This window comes from Bombus vosnesenskii, unplaced genomic scaffold (assembly GCF_011952255.1).
Source record: "Bombus vosnesenskii isolate JDL3184/JDL3185 unplaced genomic scaffold, Bvos_JDL3184-5_v1.1 scf7180000013883, whole genome shotgun sequence".
In the NCBI taxonomy this organism is placed as follows: domain Eukaryota; kingdom Metazoa; phylum Arthropoda; class Insecta; order Hymenoptera; family Apidae; genus Bombus; species Bombus vosnesenskii.
In genome coordinates this window covers 329,620-348,793 of record NW_022883264.1, presented here as the reverse complement: position 1 = coordinate 348,793, position 19,174 = coordinate 329,620, and the positions used below count along the sequence as shown (strand labels likewise).

At 38.9% G+C, this 19,174-nt stretch overlaps 5 protein-coding genes and 1 long non-coding RNA gene across 13 annotated transcripts; 4 read left to right on the top strand and 2 right to left on the bottom strand.

The window, feature by feature from the left end:
* Window positions 1-2,972: 2,972 nt before the first annotated feature.
* LOC117239088 (septin-2) lies at window positions 2,973-6,729 on the top strand. Of its 5 annotated transcripts, none has more exons than XM_033504374.1 (9): window positions 2,973-3,207; window positions 3,478-3,654; window positions 3,725-3,817; window positions 4,419-4,584; window positions 4,663-4,813; window positions 4,988-5,153; window positions 5,432-5,600; window positions 5,991-6,072; window positions 6,526-6,729. In XM_033504374.1, exons 1-9 carry the CDS (start codon window positions 3,198-3,200, stop codon window positions 6,685-6,687), a joined length of 1,176 nt encoding a protein of 391 aa, XP_033360265.1. In that variant the 5' UTR covers window positions 2,973-3,197; the 3' UTR covers window positions 6,688-6,729. The 5 variants fall into 5 exon arrangements, with proteins under 5 accessions (XP_033360265.1, XP_033360268.1, XP_033360266.1 ...); XM_033504377.1 differs by having other exon boundaries at window positions 2,974-3,207; window positions 3,482-3,654; XM_033504375.1 differs by having other exon boundaries at window positions 2,975-3,207; window positions 5,432-5,588.
* Window positions 6,730-6,803: 74 nt separating this feature from the next.
* Window positions 6,804-8,728, top strand: LOC117239092 (pro-resilin-like). The gene is made up of 3 exons (XM_033504384.1): window positions 6,804-7,642; window positions 7,915-8,040; window positions 8,350-8,728. Exons 1-3 carry the CDS (start codon window positions 7,631-7,633, stop codon window positions 8,626-8,628), a joined length of 417 nt encoding a protein of 138 aa, XP_033360275.1. The 5' UTR covers window positions 6,804-7,630; the 3' UTR covers window positions 8,629-8,728.
* Window positions 8,729-8,752: 24 nt separating this feature from the next.
* Window positions 8,753-11,376, bottom strand: LOC117239089 (fructose-1,6-bisphosphatase 1). Its single transcript, XM_033504379.1, has 4 exons — window positions 11,093-11,376; window positions 9,449-9,913; window positions 9,167-9,356; window positions 8,753-9,049 (listed from the first exon to the last, which is right to left on the bottom strand). Exons 1-4 carry the CDS (start codon window positions 11,266-11,268, stop codon window positions 8,861-8,863), a joined length of 1,020 nt encoding a protein of 339 aa, XP_033360270.1. The 5' UTR covers window positions 11,269-11,376; the 3' UTR covers window positions 8,753-8,860.
* Window positions 11,377-13,415: 2,039 nt separating this feature from the next.
* On the top strand, window positions 13,416-14,680 carry LOC117239090 (ubiquitin-conjugating enzyme E2 T-like). Of its 4 annotated transcripts, none has more exons than XM_033504382.1 (2): window positions 13,416-13,557; window positions 14,028-14,680. In XM_033504382.1, exon 2 carries the CDS (start codon window positions 14,036-14,038, stop codon window positions 14,501-14,503), a length of 468 nt encoding a protein of 155 aa, XP_033360273.1. In that variant the 5' UTR covers window positions 13,416-13,557; window positions 14,028-14,035; the 3' UTR covers window positions 14,504-14,680. The 4 variants fall into 4 exon arrangements, with proteins under 4 accessions (XP_033360273.1, XP_033360271.1, XP_033360274.1 ...); XM_033504380.1 differs by having other exon boundaries at window positions 13,966-14,680; XM_033504383.1 differs by lacking the exon at window positions 13,416-13,557 and adding an exon at window positions 13,578-13,734.
* Window positions 14,562-15,900, bottom strand: LOC117239093. The gene is made up of 2 exons (XR_004494350.1): window positions 15,544-15,900; window positions 14,562-15,465 (listed from the first exon to the last, which is right to left on the bottom strand). It is a non-coding gene; the product is annotated as an uncharacterized LOC117239093 (long non-coding RNA).
* Window positions 15,901-15,958: 58 nt separating this feature from the next.
* LOC117239087 (RNA-binding protein spenito) lies at window positions 15,959-19,076 on the top strand. Its single transcript, XM_033504373.1, has 2 exons — window positions 15,959-16,374; window positions 16,617-19,076. Exons 1-2 carry the CDS (start codon window positions 16,253-16,255, stop codon window positions 18,805-18,807), a joined length of 2,313 nt encoding a protein of 770 aa, XP_033360264.1. The 5' UTR covers window positions 15,959-16,252; the 3' UTR covers window positions 18,808-19,076.
* The last annotated feature ends 98 nt before the right edge of the window (window positions 19,077-19,174 follow it).

The window sequence follows — 19,174 nt, the reverse complement described above, 5'->3', positions numbered from 1 at the left end:
GAATCGAGCGCTGTTGCGCGATCAAAGAACTCGTCGAAACGAGACAATGCTATGCAGAATACGATACGTTAAGTCCTGTCTATGTAACATTGGTATTCCAGATAGCGCACACGCCTCTTGTCGAGGAACAACGAGGAAAGTCGGAGAACGTCGTGCCGTTGCATCGCTAACGCGACTCTCTTTACTCGTGATTCCTCCGCTTCGTGAATCCTCGCGCGACTCGTGATCCGTGATTCGCGATCCGCGTTTCGGCCCTAAAGGTCGATGTGAAACGCCGAGATACGATCGTTTATGTAACACTCGCTTCTCTTTTACTCCGTAGCTACCCTCCTAGCCTTACAGACGCTAGCTTAACCGATTTTTTTCTTTTCTTTTCTTTTTTTTTTCTTTTTTGTTACTTCCGGCCGCTATCGCAAATTTTTATCAACGGTTACCGATAATCGGTACGCAGACAAAGCACGCCAAACGCGGGTCCTCTATTCGTTTGTTGCGTACAACTTTCCTTAAGCGGGGAGAGCGGGTATATCCGCTGCAGTTGATCGTTCCGTCGGTGGGCCGAGCAACCAAAAACAAAATTCCATCACGAATAATGGTTACTGACGACGAAAGAGAATTCTCTCGTATGCAATGGCTTTCGGTGACCAAAAACGCTTTGTTAATCTACAACGATCGGTTGAAGTAATCCGTTGTAAATTCTTGTACCTCAATCCCTTTCGTTTTGATTGTACCACACCACCTTCCTACGGAAGATTATTACATCAATCGGCGTGAAGTTATCGGCGTTATTCACCGTGTTACGCGTTGTTCACCGAAATCGTTATCGACCGAATGACTTTCTATCGCGTCGATTCGTCATTTCCAGCATTTTAAGCTCGCGTATCTACGTCCGATCCGACGATAAACACGCGACGAGTTCAAACAACGAATTCGAAAAATCCAATTCCTTGCCATTAGTATTCCGATACGTTGACATTCAAATATAACGCTTAGAGCTTAACAGAGACTTCGTATAAATCGAGAAACACGAGTGGCCGGAAACTTTTGGACACGTTATACATATGCATTAGTAACTGATTCCGATACGCGCTATTACTATTCCTATCGTATCTAGTATCGTATCATAATATATAAACGCCATTGCTCGCAACTATCTGGAACAAACCGTTTACCGATTTGATGGAAACTCGATCGTCTACCTTCCCCTGTGTTTCCTCGTTGCCTGCCGCCGTCCTACGTATCGCTTTCGTTTTCATTTGGAAAAACGCTCTAGAAAGAGGATCGATTCGTATCGTTCAGCGATATGGCCGCTGCATAATTTTCGATTTGCAGCATCCGCGATGCTGATGCAACGCGCGCGCGCGCGGACGAGTTCACAAGAGACTCTCTTAACCGCTGCTGCAATTACGTTGACGCAACACCCGAGAGACAGTCGGATTCGCTTTCTCTCATCTTTCTAGCTCTCTTCGCATCCTTCGACGATCTTTGCAATGTCCGACGTTAGAGATCGTTGGTTCGGCACACGTTCGTATCCGTATCATCGGTTACGTAACGGATCGGATCGGATCGGATCGGATCGGATCGGATCGTAACGGATACGCTGCTCTATCCACGTGTTTCCTTCGTAATATACACGTGGAATATCGAATATTAGGAAACTTGGGAGAAACGCTATGCAACTGTTGATGAAATCGCACGGATCTTTTACGTACGCCGGCTACGAAAATAGTACTTGTACACCGTTATATTTATTTCATTCAGCGGGTCAATTTTTCTTTATTCGTCTACCGATTGATCGAGATGAAATCCGCCCTTTTCAAATACGAATAGGCGTATCTGGCGAGAAGGTGGTCTCGAGGAAAGAAAGCGACCTTTAGCATTCAGCGACCAGCTATCGATTTCGCGTACGTCCGAGATACGAACCGTTGCATCTTCGCTGCGGTTTCGCCGCGGTAACCGTTGATAGAAATGTACACCGAAATGCTTCTGGACGCCGCGTTCAACGCGCTCAACGAATCGGTGTTGCCCAACCGTGTAACAAGCATAGAGGAAAAACGTAATCCGTTAAGTAAGCGATACAGGGAGAGAAGAAAATGGAATCGAGCTTAGACGATGGATGGCGGATAACAGTGGATAACAGGGTCCCGGGGGCGAAGGAAGAATGCGAGGCAAGTACGGCCCGGGTACAACGTGGTACATAAGCCGGATGGGTTCGTCTCGTGTTCCAAGTATTACAAGAGCGACGTCCACGTGTCGGGACTGTCAATTCGTAAAGTCGCGCACGACGAGCATCTTCGTCTACGTTCGCCCACCTTCGGCCACCGGGTTTTGCCCCTTCCTTCCTCGCCTTTTCCACGGGAACGTTGACTCCGAGGCGTGGCGCCGGAACTCGAGAAACATCCTAGCCCGACGACCTCCTCGGAAATTACGCGAGTCGTGATCGCGTACCATTCACGATCGCTCGCCCATGCCACGAATCTCGTTTCGAACCTCCTCTGCATCCTCTGATGCTCTTCGTTAACGTTCGACCAACCTTCGATCGATCATTACTTCCAGCCGCCATTTCGTTGCCTGCCCCGATTCCAATCGATTTCTCAGAATCGCGCGAAACAAACGAGATATACAATCGATAAGATAAATAACGGGAAAGATAAACTGCTTTTTTCTGCCGTTTCGTTTGCGATTCCGCTTAAAGGCTGGTACGTCCGTATTTAGTCGTCGGTTAGTTTGCACGGTCGACTAACGGAAAACGATACGCTTCGCGCGTTCTCAATTTTAACGAGACAAGATACATTTTCTTCCGTAGCGAAATTCGCTCTGTTTAGCTGTTTATCGACGGCACGAGTATTTTCTCTGTTCGATTTGCCAAGCGAACGAAAGGAACGCGGACAACTTATAGGTTTACGTAGCTGTAGCGAAATAAAAGTCTGTATGAAAACAGGCGTACCGTCGTGTACGTTGCGAGGCAGTTGTTGCGTCTTGCGAGCAGAGCAGACAGGAAACGAAGCAGGAACTGAACTAGCGAGCACGTTATTGATCGGTGGCCGTCAGTGCGCCAGCGCAGCGCGATCCTGAGGGCAAAACAGTAGCTGGCGATCTACCCTCGTTCGCGTTTCCAGTGCAGTGTTCCAGTGCTGTTTTATCGCCCATTCGGCGCTTCTTGTCCGACGCTTATCAAAGTGCCGTCGCGCGTTGCTAATATGTCCGGTGGTACGTATGCAAGCGTCTTTTCTTCTCTCTTTCTTTCATTCTTTCTTTCCTTCTTTCTTTCCTCTTTCTCTCGTCTTTCTTTCTTCTTTCGAGAGACGAGACTCTGCAAAAAGGGACAAGGGTGAGACGAAAACGAGAAGCAGGACAATGAAAAACGAGAAGACGGGAGACGAGCCAAAAGCGAACGACGTCTCGAGCAAATTGTTAATCGTCTAATCGTCTAATCGTCTAATCGTCTAATCGTCTAATCGTTTTGTCTGATTCATCAAGACAGGGACTATATCGGATTCGCGACGTTGCCCGAGCAAGTGCACAGAAAATCGGTTAAAAGAGGATTCGAGTTCACCCTGATGGTGTTAGGAGAAAGTGGCCTCGGCAAGTCTACTCTGATAAACAGTCTGTTCCTCGGTGATCTTTACAAAGACCGACGAATCCTCGATGCCGCTGGTTGGTACTATACGTACAAACATACTAAGTCGCACGTTCGACGATCATTGCCAAAACTAGTCCTTTCTAGAACGCATTGAAAAGACAACAACGATAGAAAAGAAGACAATGGACATCGAAGAACGTGGAGTCAGGCTACGTTTAACGATCGTCGACACACCTGGTATAGTTTCATTTAGTACTTTATATACGGTCGAACAAAGTTTTGCCAAAGGTCGCGGTTTTAGTGGACGCGTATTCGGGCTGACTGGCGTTCCAAACAACGTAACGTCCGAATACCGCGACGCGTGCACTCGTAAAAATCTCTCTCTCTCTCTCTCTCTCTCTCTCTCTATGTATATGTTTGATTTCATTGACGTATCGAGTTCATCAGAATGTCAATTCATCGGAATACGCATCCATTGTAACCGTAGCCTAACTCTCGCACCACACGTTAACAGTCGCCTACAATATTATTATCTGAACGAGGTGTCGTTACATAATCGCATTACTCCTGCATTCCACTAAATTATTTATACATCGTTCCGTTATATTATTAATTGCGTTACAAAGAGCCACGTTCCGTTACCAATTGCATCGAAAAGAGAGCCACGTGTCGAAGGAACGGATAAAAAAACGTCCAACTTGCACACTATGACGTCGATATGATACGATAGGACGTGAAATAGGCGAGTTTAATTTAAACGTGTTACGCGAGAGTTGTCTGGCCAGGAAAATGTCACGAAATTTCCACAAGCGCTACAAAACCACGAATTTGTATTCAGGATTTGGCGATGCGGTAAACTGCGAAGACACTTGGAAAGCGTGCTCAGCCTATATCGACGAACAGTTTCGACAATATTTTACGGACGAGAGCGGATTAAATAGGAAGAACATCCAAGACAATCGAGTACATTGCTGTTTATACTTCATACCTCCTTATGGACACGGGTATATCCGAGCATCTATCTATATCCGACACTGTATCGCCTCCTCTGTTCCCTTACTACCACCTTTCCTCCTTCGTAGACTCAGACAAATCGATCTGGAAGTATTGAAACGATTGCACCGTAAGGTAAACGTGGTCCCCGTAATTGCAAAGGCAGATACGTTAACGACCTACGAGGTGAAAATGTTGAAGGATCGAATACTCGCTGACATCGAAGAGCACGAGATTCAGGTAGTATCCGTCGTTCCTGTAATTTTCCTCTTATTTAACGAACCTGCATGCTAAAGTAGAGAAAGAACGAGAGAGAGAGAGAGAGAGAGAGTGAGAGAGAGAGAGAGAGAGAGAGGGAGAGAGAGCAGGGGAAGAGAAGCAGGCAATCAACGTGAAAAGACGTTTTGCGCCTAGATATATCAATTTCCGGACTGCGACAGCGACGAGGACGAGGAATTTAAGCAACAGGACAAAGAGCTCAAAGCGTGCATCCCGTTTGCTGTGGTCGGCAGCTCGACGGTGCTGGAAGTCGCGGGCAAAAAGGTCCGCGGTCGCCAATATCCCTGGGGAGTGGTAGAAGGTAACTAGATCTCGGATTTTCCAAGCTGGCCGATGTTTCAAAAATGGCCATTTCTGCATCACCTTGCGAGCGAAAAGTCTCAACTTCTCCAACTTCGCATCTCGGACAAGCGCTAACAACAGTTTCTCTGCCTCGAGAGATCTCGTTCGCAAGCAGGCGCAACAATTGTCATTTTTAACGCGCTCATTTACGAATACAGAAAAACATAGTCGAGACGATAGTGGCGTCGAGTAATCGTTCAAACAGGACATTAACGTTTGACTTTCGATCGGCCGCAGTGGAGAATCCGAAGCACAGCGATTTCGTGAAACTAAGAACGATGCTGATATCCACGCACATGCAAGATCTGAAAGACGTGACACAGGATGTGCATTACGAGAATTTCCGGGCGCAATGCATTTCTCAAATTTCACAGCAGGCCATCCGGGAACGGAGGTATTTACGCATGTAAATAAGTATTGCATTTCAGTAGGTATACTTCTCTCTAGATGTACGTACGTCCGTGTATATCTTTTCCCTTTTACGTATTTTTTCTCTCTTTCGTCGTTTTCCCAATCTTTTTTCCATCGTTTCTCCATCGTCTTTCCATACTAGTCTCTTCGTAGTATACAAGGTGTCTCGGACCAATGAGAAAAAGCTTCTCAGGATAATGTGAGACTATTTGAACGCGGGCATTCTTTCATTCGGGATATTCAGGTCTGATCCGATTTAGCCGAGACACCCTGCGTTTCACTTTCTTCTTTCAATTTTATTGATCGAACGTGCCATCGATCGAACGTAATCGATACAGCCCAATTCCGCCAACAAACACATAATTTTATTTTCTCTCGTCCACAGTAAGCTGAAAAGAGATTCGGGCCCGCATTTTGAGAACAGTATATCCGATACCGACAGGCTACTCCTGCAGAAAGACGAAGAGGTAAGAGGCATCGTTACGATTCAAACGATATCGATTAAAACAAACAGATCCGTATAAACGATTATGTATCTGTTTGAATAAAAAACGACGTTAATTTGTGCAAAGACACAAGTCGTATGTAATATGTTTCCGGTAATCGTAAAAAATACGAAAATCTCAAGCCCGGCATTTTACCGAATTTCCTAGTTTTAGCGTACTTTAGCGACGTCCATGTTTTTGGTCCACGATTATTTATCGACGATATTCTTCGAACAACCCCAAAGTAACGCAACAACTCCAAAGATCATGCCGGCTGGCAAAAGATCGCTGTTTCCAAGACGTTTTCATAAAAGCAATTGCATATTTGCGCCAGTGATCACGTATTTCGTGATTGAACAAAGTGCATCCATCATTTTCCTACTTTGCCGTTTGTAAACGGTTCCTAGAATTATTTCTAAAATCTTACCTTCGCAGATACGAAGAATGCAGGACATGCTGGCGCAAATGCAAGAGAAATTGAAGGCTACGGGCCAGGTTGGAACTGGAATCGGTCTCAGAGGACGAGTCGGCAGCCTTGGAAACGATCTGGACTCTACGGACGTCGAAAAGAAACGCAACAGTATTATAGATGTTTAAACTTCCGAGTACCACGATATTATATTATTATTATTATTATTATTATTATTATTGTTCTCATTACTATTAATCTCATTATTATTATTATTATTATTTTTATTATTATTATAATTATTATTATTATCATTATCATTATCATTATTATCATTATTATTGACATATATAATTACGTTTAACTCGGTTTTACGCGAATGCGCACAAGATTATCGAACGTGACTAAAGAAACCGGCAAGTTTTATATGCTCCTGTATGTATTAGATCCATCAGGTTAAATTAATAACCCGATAGGGAATCGAACGAGTTTCTCACCAGGTTTTCACTTTTATATGTATAGTGCATACGTATTGGACTTAAAAGACTGTCGCATTGTATAAACAGCGTTTGATATCACGATACGTATTCACAACGTGAAAAGCTTGTACCTACGTTATATCGTACGTGTAAAAGATACAAGGAAACTACGATAGATGTAAACAAAAAGTATACCGTGTAAGAAAAAGTCCTTGAATAACTTTCTTTCGTTTCTTTAATTCGTCAGCCCGAACTCATCGATCATGTTTAACCGCAGCATTGCGCCTCCGATCCGATTTCTACAACGATAAACATATTATTTATGTAACGAATTCTGATTTTAAAGAATCTTTCGCAAGCAGAAGGTAATTTGAATAATTCCATACCGAGAGTGGTGAAAATTTGAACGATTCAGGAACTGTTACGAGCGCATCAAATTAGCGATTACCGCTGTATAGCCGGATTGCCAATGCGGTTTTATTATTAACTACAATTATAGGCATGGATTCGTATTAAAGTTCCCCCAAATCGCCGTGATTTCATCTCCGTTTCGTCGCACCCGCACCTCGAACGTGGTATAAAATCCACCGGCTTCGTAACATTAAGCTATTTTATTTCAGCCAAGACACGCAGCACTCGTGCCAAGTTGCTAATGATTCCGAAGGTTTGTTCTTTGCGCGATTCATAATTCTCCTTACGAATTTCCTCTCTCTCTCTCTCTCTCTCTCTCTCTCTCGTCTTTTCTTTTCAACTATATCGCTGATAAAATAATAGAATCCATAGTCTTGCAATCATGATAGATACAACGTCGATCCCGTTGTAATAAAACACATTCGTCTCTGTAAATATATTTAAACGAATAACTCGCGATAGTTTTATCTTTGCTAATTATTTCAAAGAGCTGAAAGGCGTAAAACATTTTTTCCCCCTACATAGGCATTTCTCTTAACGATGACGTTGGTAGGAATTTTGAGCGAACCTCAAGGACCTGCCTATCTTCCTCCTACAGCGACTGGAGCGCGACCAGCTCCTGCTGCTGGTCATCCGGACGAATGGGCCGGTGTAAGTAGCACCAACACCGTTTCCTTTCTTCTCTTTCGCCCGACTTCTTTTCACGAAAAAATTTGTTCTCTTTAATTTATCTCAACGATATTCGTAGTTTCGTATTTTTACATTCGTAATTTCGTACTACTAAAATTTACGCAATACGATAAAGTGTTTGCCTTATCGAATTATTATTATCACGCTCGTCGCGTAAAAGCATACCACGATAATTTCATCTACAGTCTGGATAAATACTTTTCTTTCCCCCGCCCCCGCCCCGCCCCCGCCCCGCCCCCCCCCTACCACCATCTTTCTTCGTTTTCGCAGGATTCTGCGAATTACGAATTTTCGTACGAAGTGGAGGATGCAGTAGCTGGCTTAAACTTTGGCCACCACGAGTCACGAAAGGACAATGAAGCAACTGGAACTTATCACGTGCTATTGCCAGATGGTAGAACACAAATCGTCGACTACGTTGCCGACGGTGGTGGCTATCGGCCAATGGTACGATACGAGGGGACGGCAACTTATCCGGCTGCGGGATCTGCTCCAAGGACACAGGCTGCTACCGCAGGATCCACGAGTAACGAAGGATACAGATACTGAACAATTACATACATCAACGTTGCTTTTTCAAAGCAGGTAAACGTGGACATTCAACGAATGACAGAGCCAAAATTCGGCTAACGACACGACGTTCGTTGCACCAATAAGACAATGCAGCTCCAAATTTTGATTTATAAAATACGTATACTTAGAACGTGTAGGCAAGTTATATCTTACAATAAAAGCTCCGAAAACTATCTCTTCGTTCGACTACTCTCTTCCCCGCTGTACACTATTTTTTGTGTTTTTTAATAAACTGTAAGACTTCTTGCACATCTTCCTGTGATCCCAAAAATATCGCGGATCTTTGGTGGATCTTCTCGGGCACGATCTCCAAAATATCAATCTCTCCGTTTGTTGCCATACCGCCGGCTTGTTTTACCAAATACGCCATCGGAATACATTCGTACAAAAGGCGCAGCTACGAATAATAGTTTCGAAAATGATTATATGCAGCACATGCGTATATGTATTTATAATATAATATAATAAAGACAAATGTTAATAACGTCGAAGGAGAAATGTGGCTGTTGTATACCTTGCCGGTAGGATGAGTTTTCGTTGCTGGATAAAGAAATATTCCTCCATACTTTATCGTCCTGTGCACATCAGCAACCATAGAGCCCACATACCTTGCGCTGTATGGTTTCCCATTCTCAGGATATTTCTTCGAATGTATATATTCCTTGATGGCTGTGTCCCAGGTAGTCTCGTATCCTTCGTTGATGCTAAAATCATCGTTACCAGCCTTGTCGTGCATTACATACGCTACGATGCGTAAAACGCCATTATAAATAAATATAATAACAAAGCTAGATACCAGTAGATATTTCCTCTGGGAGGTATGCGTAGATCTTTTTCCGTCAAAATAAATTCTCCGATCGCTGGGTCGTAGGTAAAACCGTTCACTCCATGGCCAGTCGAGAGTACCATCATAGTTGCCGAACCATAGATCGCGTATCCAGCGGCGAGCAAATTTTTACCAGGTTGAAGAGCATTCGCCTCCATAGACGGTCTCGATTCGTTCGGTTTCTTAAAGATTGCGAATATAGAACCAATCGATACCAAACAATCGATATTGGATGATCCATCCAACGGATCGAAGCACACGATATATTTTCCGCTCGCTTCGGTTTCCACTTCGATCGCGTTCGTATTTTCTTCGCTTACGAGTACGCAGGTTGTGTAAGAGGATGTCAACATATTCACGAACATCTCGTTGCTCAATACATCCAACTTTTTCACGTCTTCCCCCTGGACGTTTTGAGTTCCGGCTATGCCATACCTGTTCGAATAAAGCGTCATTAAAAAGAGGAAAGTATAAAGATTAAGATCGGGACTAGGTGAAACTTCTCTTCCTAAAAATACTCGACTAATCGACTAATCGAGTGACTATATATTTCGTACGTGTACATACCGTGTAAATTCGTAAATTATAATATTTCATTATGAAACGACCGATTTGACGAATCGTAAATGAGGCGCGTAAAGCGTCTCATCAGAATCTAGCGGCTATGCGAATATTCCAACAAATAACGCTTATCGTTCATGAGTTTCAAGCTTGAACAAAGCCAATGAACAAACGCAACACGATCGATTATTTGTCGATCGTCTTTGTTTCGTTATAAAATAATTATTACAACTATTGATCGATTACGATTATTAACTATTAGGTAACAACTATTCGTAATATGGATATTAGTTTTGCAGAAGGTTTGAAAATTTCAAATCAGAAGATGATGATCAAGGAGAAATTTTCGATGCACCGTAAGAAAAGGAGACTCGTAGAAAAGAGCGAACAACTGGACGAATGGACGCTTCTTTAAATTAAGAATCTACGATCTATAAGATCAAACGATCAATATCACCGTCGATATTCAGATTTCTCAACATTGTATCGACGATATATACGTGTAAATAGGATGAATCGGGACACAGCGGCAAGTATACAGCGGGGGCCGATCCAGCGGACTAAAACGACAGTTCAAACTAAAAGTTGATACAAAGATATGCCCGATATGGCGATACTGTTTTCGAATTATAGCCACTTCATGACACTAGAACGTTACTTGGATCAACGATATCCTGGCAAACGGATAGAGTCGTTATTAATCCGTATTTAACTATTCGTCAAACGACTCACACGATCCATGATGCGACGCGTTCGCGCGCTTTCATCGAAACTGGACCTGCTCGCTTCGAGCAATCTCTCTCGTGGTAGGTAAGCAACCACCACAATACGAAACAAACTGATCATATCGGGCTTTGTATTAATCGATCTAGAGGATCTCCTACGTACAACGATATTGCGAATCCCTCTTCTATGATCCAACGCACCTAATCCAAGCCCTAGTTATTGTTCATATAGGAAAAGTATTACTGTAACGTTATGAATTTATGCAAAAACATATTAGACCGGGAAAAATGATTGACAAATAAACATGTATATGTAATAAATACTCACATATTGGCAATACCGGCTTTCCTAACTACCGAACTGACCGCTTTTACAGCAGTTTGTATGCTGTTGAGAAGCTGAGTTAAATCTCCCGTAGCGTCTTTTATTTTTCGTTGCTCGGACAGTACGAATCTCGTCAATGTCATGCAGTTAGAATCGAAAGAATCGCTCTTCGAAGTCATGTTTTGCAACTGCTAACTATAGCGTAACTTCTATCCGACGCCGTCTCAGTGAACAGACTGCGGCAAATCTGTTTACGCGTAGTCTTATATAAACTCGTGTAAACTGGTCTATATAAATCCGTGCAACTTCTTGATATTAACTTATCTCTATAGCGAAAGCAGTCGGACGAAATGTAACAACATTAAATTTGCGTTATAACTCATTTGAAAGCAATCTTAATTTGATAATAATTTTTCCATTTTCTTCTCTGTTCTAAAAGTAGAACGATTTCCGTCTCGAACTATTGAGACTATTACTTTCTATCTTAATAAAGTGTCTAACAATCTCCAAGTGACTACAGCAAACAGCGATTACTAGACTACAGATTTTTATGTAAATTCCTATGTTTAAGAATATAATTGAAAGAATAAGACGTTGCTGTTAAAAATTGTTTCGCACGTCAAGTATTATAGAAAGCACCTATACCTTGGATATTTCATATATTTTTTCGTATCGTCTGCATTCTATGCAACTTGTACTTTCGCATAAAACTCCAAATGCATGTATAAATATCTGCGGTCCAATGATTACAGATTACATTGTAACATAACATTACGGACAACGCTTGATGCATAATTATTTACAGCGTTATCAGCTTATATGACAATAATATTCTCAATGATAAATTGTGCAAGGGTTATCGACGCTGCCAATGTTCTAAAGTTAACGCTCGTAACCGATAATATATTTGAATGTAATACGAGTGCTATCATAATGTATTATACAGGGTGTCTCGTTTTAATCGGTCCACGCAAATATCTCCAAAACTATTGTATATTACTGCGTACCTGTGTACCTGTATATCATTCGAGGAAGCGTTTCAAATCAAACTCATATTGTTTCAAGGCGAACATTTTATCTCGGTGGCAATACCTTCGAGATTTCATGGTGACATTTCTTTTTTTAATAGAACTACACATTTTTCTTATACGCCATCCGATGCAGCTTTCAATTCTCGACAGAAAAGTACCAAGGCACTTTAAAAGGGTCGACAGATGATTAATTCAAATGACATTTTATCTTCAATCTTGTAGAACTGATCATACAAGGAAAAAAACAAGGAAAGATATAAGACAAGGATTTTATGCTTATGTTTCCTTGTCTTTCGTACACTCGATTTGGTGAAATTAACATTGAAATATCCCTTAAACCAAGCATTTTCGCATACTCGTCAGACAAAATAGTTCAATACTTTTTTGTAGGCAGTTGAAAGATGTATCGAACGGTGTATAAAAATGTGTATAATTCCATTCAAAAAAACAAAGGATAAACTTCGGTATTTCGAAAATCCCTCCACCTAGACCAATCTGGCAGTCATCGTGGCACGTCCCTCTTCAGAATTAACATTGCTCCGTTTTCGTCTGCATAATGAACTTGCCGGACCTCAGGCACAATTTTGTATATACGTATGTAATAAAATAATGTTATGTAAACAACCAATACGTAGAAACTCAAACGCAACTTTTTTACTTTTTTATTTTCGTCTTGCTCTACCTGGTACTTATAGACGAACCCCTTAAATATTTTGTCAAATCTCTCTCTCTCTCTCTCTATATATATATATATATATTTCTTCTGTTACTTTGAATATGCATATATGATATTATAAATATCCACAATTACATAATATTTATACATTATCCATACGTAATTATTAAAGAAATGATGTATAGATTCAAATCACTTTCTCTAAACAAACATTATTTACGTTCCATCTACACATCCGTTATAACATCAAAACCGAATTCCCTATACATACTGACAAGTGATGCTATCACCGTATTTCGTATTTAAAGAAGGTTTAATTTAATGCAATATCCATTTATATATATATATATATATATATATATATATATATATATATTCAAAAATTGAATATACACGTGAATAAAAATTAATTTGTAAACACTCCAAATATTGCTTAATAGTCGCTAGTGAATAATAATTTTTAGGGATATTTTATATCACTGAAAAAAATCTGCTAAACGGTATAAGTATATTTAATTAAACGACACAGCTATATTTTCGACATTTCACTTTCCACCTAATCTTCGGGAAAATATATATGTACTATTTTATAACATCTCAGATTTTCCCCTAGATTCTGACTACGTAATTTTATTTACCTTTTCCAGCTGGATCTGTTAGACCAAGTACTCGCAATATTTGAAAGATACATCTATTTACAACTAGTTTGAAAACAATTCAACGTTCATAATTTTTAAGCAAAAGTTATGTTACATTAACAGGTAACTTTATGAAAAATTAGTACGATATAATTATATCTAAAGCAATCGGAAGATAAAATTTGAATTTAACTCGAACGGGTAAAGAGTATGTGCAAGTAGAATGTATTAAGTCAATATATAAAATAACGAAGTAATGATAAAAAATTGGGCAAAAGGTACAAATAATAATTGATTCAGGTACATACAATTAATTTATTCGTTATTCAGAGAAATGTAATTTTGAAAAAAGAAGGGAAGCATTGTCGATTAATTATAATAATACTATCAATACAAGAAACGAAAAGGTCATTCGACAATTGAAAATTCTATTTGTGTAATATTTACGTATTACAATTATAAATAGACAACAATTATATAATAATAGTTTTATTTCAAATTAATGTTATATTGTCTCTTTTGTTTGTTTAGATTAAATTATATTTAGCTTATTGTTTAACTTACATTCAGAGATCTGCTTATTCCTATTAATGGTGGCATAATGCAGAAATCTATCAGATTAAAACGTGAATTTGAAAAACTTAGTCAAAATCCTGTCGAAGGTATTTCTTGTTATCCACGGTCTGAAAATTTTGAAAACCTTGTTGCAACAATTATTGGACCAATTGGAAGCCCATATAGTGGACACATTTTTCAATTGTCCATAGATATTTCTGAACAATATCCATTTGAACCTCCAAGGATTACATTTCAAACACCTATTTATCATCCAAATATTGATAATAATGGCCGAATTTGTATGGATCTTTTAAACATGCCACCAAAAGGTAACTGGAATCCAACTATCGGAATAAAAAATCTTCTGGATGCTGTAAAATGTCTATTGGGAAATCCAAATCCTGATGATCCTTTAATGCCAGACATAGCGCAAGAATATAAATTTAACAGACAAGAGTTCGACAGAAAAGTACAACAGTTTATGATAGAAAGAAAAAATAAACTGTTATAATTAATCATAACTATAATTAATCGATACCTATTTCCATTTTTTAAGTAATTCAAGTGTGTTACAAATGTATATAATATATTTATTACCTTTCTCTTTTTATAAAGGCGTAAGAAATTGACCTTGTTTTCTTTATGTACTTCTCATATATTTAATACAATTCCCTTATTTGTCATGTCATCTTCTACATTTTCTTGAAAACTTTTATGTTGGGTTTTTCCGAACCTTTTATAAATATACACAGAATGTATAAATATTATGTATAAAGATCGATACATCTTCAGGTCTGTGGACATTTGTAAGAAACGTTCAGTGAAAAATTGTCCTGCAGCTTGAATTTTAAGGTAAAATCTTTTTCTTTTCATTGTATTTCGTCCGTCACTGTATAGAAAAACTTTTCAAACAAATATTGAATGGAACTGAAGGAGGTACTATTTGATGTTATTAGCTTTTCTTTAGAAGTGGAGATGTAAACCATGTAAACTATATTTTTTTAAAATGCAATAACATTTCTTAATGATGTGCCGATCGATGCACCTCATCTTCCAATGGTGATCTTTACGCATAATTTTTATACACCCTTTACAATTAATAGATCATAGTTTACGAATCATTCTTACAGAACTTTCTATTTGCAAAGTTCCAAAATGAAAACAAAATGCTTAAGAATATTTCTTATTCGGAAGTCTTTAATAATTCAATAATAATCTTAGCAAAACTAAGTCAGATTAGATTCATATAAAACCTATACAGAATTAGCAATAATATATAGATGAATTGATGCACAATATTTTCATACTGTCAGAAATTATTATCAAACGACCTTAAATAATCTCGCACCTTTCACATATTTTTAAGGACAATTGCATCAAAATATATTTACTTAGAATGTAAAACAATTATATCATATATTTTATTAATCTTTTTTTTATTTATAGCGCATTAAAATGTGTTATATATTGTACCTGAAAACATTCAAATGTACAGATAATGCAATAAATTACTTACTACTTATAGCATTAACATTTATGAAAAAGAATTACCCCTTAAACGAGTAAAAATCTTTTTTCAAATTCGAAACTATAACATCTTTATAACGATATAGATACGCGATTTGAATTCATTTATTTCTACTTATTTCCAAAATAAAATAGAATAGAAAAAAATAAAATTATCTATTCCATATTTTATACAACCAATCAAATTTCTTATAGAATGCACTCTCTCGTGAAATAGTAAAACTACTGATATGTTTGGAATGCCCTCTAGAAAGAAAAGCGCGTAGCTGTTTCTTCAATACATGTTGAGCGGATCATCTCGTTTCGTCGACGGAAACGTACTACTTGCACATCAATTTGCGAATCAATAGTTTTTACATGCAAGTAGTAGCATATATATGTATATATATATATATATATATATATATATAGAAACAGAGAGAGAGAGAGAGAGAGAGAGAGAAATCAAAACAAATATAATTTGGAAAGAATAAACCGAGTTAAAAGAGATTAAGAGATTTGAAGAAATGCAGAGCTTAAATATTTGATTAAATTTCTATGGAATTCCTTTTAGCTTACTAGGAAATTCCGGAAGTTAAGTAAGGAAAGAGGAAAGTCGCCATTTTGTGCTCATTGAGGAGGATAAAGACTTCGTGAATGACGGCTTGATTCAAGCCGAGTAATCTTTGTGTAATTATTGTTCCTTTGTTTTTCCTTCGCCATTTGTTCGGCTCTGCCGTGTTAAACAGCGTTGATGATTGGGATTCCGCGTGACGATCGACATAAGATCACGGTTAAAATCCGCAACAATATGAAAAGGAGCTCTAGTCGTGACACTCCTCCGCGCGTCAAGAGAAGTAGATCATCGATGGGACGGTAAAAATTTTTCATAATATACTAAACTCTATTTTTAGAAATTTATACGAAGTGTGTATTATTTTACTTTATATTTCTTTACTAGAATAGATACTTAGATATATAGACTTAGAGATGGTATATAACATTACCTAGAGGTAACAAGTACATATGTATATAGTAAATCGTTGAAATTTTTTGTTTTTTTACGATATAACAAAAACTATTTCAGTTATAATAGAACTGTTTTAATTAATTTGCAGATATGATGATTCCAGTGATGAGCGAATAACTCCTGAAAGAATTCGTCGACGTAGTAGAGGTGCAAGAAGTCCCAGTCCTCCAACGCGTGCCTCCTCTCATGCTCGTTACGTAGAATCAAGCTCCCATAGAGATGATTATTTAAGAGCACCCAGAGAATTACCACCAGAGCGTCCATATAGTTATAAAGTGCTTTGTATCAGTTCAATTCACCCAAAAGCAAGTGACGAAGTGATAAAAGATACTCTTTATAGAGAATATAAGAAGTTCGGAGATTTTTCTATTAGAATTTCTCATGAATTAGATGAACGTGTCGCATATGTTTGCTTCAGAAGTTCAGAAGATGCTAGAGATGCAAAGCATGCAAAACCAAGAATCATTATGTATGACAAGGTAGCACTTGTTGAACCAGTTTATGAAAGACCTGATACCTACCGTCGTCCAAGATCGATCACGCCCCCTGATTATGAAAGATACTATGCCAGAAGTCCTGGTCCAACAGATAGACACAGACCTTTAGAAAGATATGAAAGAGTTTATGGACCTCCAGTTGGTTTGCCTCCACCGCACAGAGAAATGAGGCGTGAAGCAATCCCTCCTCCTCATCATGAATTTGTTCGACCACCAATTCATCATGGCCCACCCCATGTTCATCCTGGTCCACCTCACCATTATGGTCCTCCAAGGCATATGATGATTCGACATCCAGTTCATGGATTTGAACGCGTGGAGAATAAAAAAGATAAATTTCCCAATTATTTACATCATGTTTCTCCAGAAGATGACCCACTAGCGACAAGAACACTTTTCGCAGGGAACTTAGAGATCAACATTACAGAAGACGAATTAAGACGTATCTTTAGTAAATATGGAATTGTTGATGATATTGATATTAAAAGACCTCCACCAGGTACAGGAAATGCTTATGCTTTTGTCAGATTTCAGACATTGGATATGGCACATAGATGTAAAGTTGAACTCTCTGGACAATATATAGGAAAATTCCAATGTAAAATTGGATATGGGAAAGCTACGCCTACCACAAGAATTTGGGTTGGTGGTTTAGGACCATGGACTTCTGTACCACAGTTAGAAAGAGAATTTGATCGATTTGGGGCAATAAAAAAGATTGATTATATCAAAGGCGATAGTAATGCTTATATCTTATATGATTCAATTGATGCAGCACAGGCTGCTGTAAAAGAAATGAGAGGATTTCCTCTAGGTGGTCCAGATAGGAGGCTGAGAGTCGATTTTGCAGATGTGACTCCTGGATTTGGATATAAACCAAGACCCTACCCAGAAGAAAGTGGAGAGTTTAGACCAAGACCAGTAGATTATGAACCTCCTTACGATCCTTACGGGCCAGATAGTGATTTTGGTTATGGACCAAGAGGATTCCGAGGTAGGGGATCTGCACCTTGGCATGAAAGAAGGGGCGGAGGAAGAGGGGGTTATCGCGGGACTTATCCAGAAAATTACATGAGAGAAGAAGCCGATTGGTCTAGCCGCAGACCGCCTCCAGAATTAGAGTATGAAACACCAAGAAGCTTACGTCGATCTTTATCGAGAGAACCTGGTGTAGATAGATCAAGATCAAGATCTCCTCGCAGAAGGCAAATTGACTCTGATTCCGATTCAGAGAATACTCGTAGTGGAATGCTGTCTACTTCTCGAACATTGCCTGAAGTGGCAAGGAAATCAATAGCAATATGGCAAGGAGCACTAATCTTAAAGAATTCTCTATTTCCAGCTAAGTTCCATTTAACTGATGGTGACACAGAAATAATCGAGGCCTTGATGAAAGATGAAGATGGAAAACATATGTTGAGAATTACACAAAGATTACGTTTAGATCAACCAAAATTAGATGATGTGTCAAAGAGAATTCAAACTTCTAGTTCACATGCTATTTTCCTAGGACTGGCTGGTTCAAGTACAGTTATATCTACAGATGATGCTAATGTTCAAACCAGGCCCTTACGCAACTTAGTATCATATTTAAAACAAAAGGAAGCAGCTGGTGTCATTTCATTGCTTAACAAAGATACAGAGGGAACTGGGGTGCTTTATGCATTTCCACCTTGTACATTCTCTACAGAACTATTAAAACGAACCTGTCCAAGCCTCAGTGAAGAGGGACTTAAGGAGGATCATCTGGTAATCGTCGTTGTTAAGGGGGGTAGTGCTTAAGTTTCCTCGATGATCACAAACTAGAATGGATACATGTATATACTGGCTGGAGTGTTTAGTACCATTTCTCATATTAAAAATGAGTTACAGTCTTTTAAAGAAATACTTTATATTTGAAATGTGCAAAATTTTAGAAAATTTATAATATGAATCTGTCTTATGATCTCTGTTCTCATAAATCACCATATTTGCATCGACAAAAAATATTTGTTAAAAATTGTACATTATATAATATAGATTGAAATTTTGTATTAAAAAAAAAAAAAAAATGAGGGAGAAGAAAAGCTTAAACAAAAGGTATTGAAACAAAGTATCAAAAATATTCAGAGTAAACATACATGATATAAATTTTTTAAATAAGTAATTT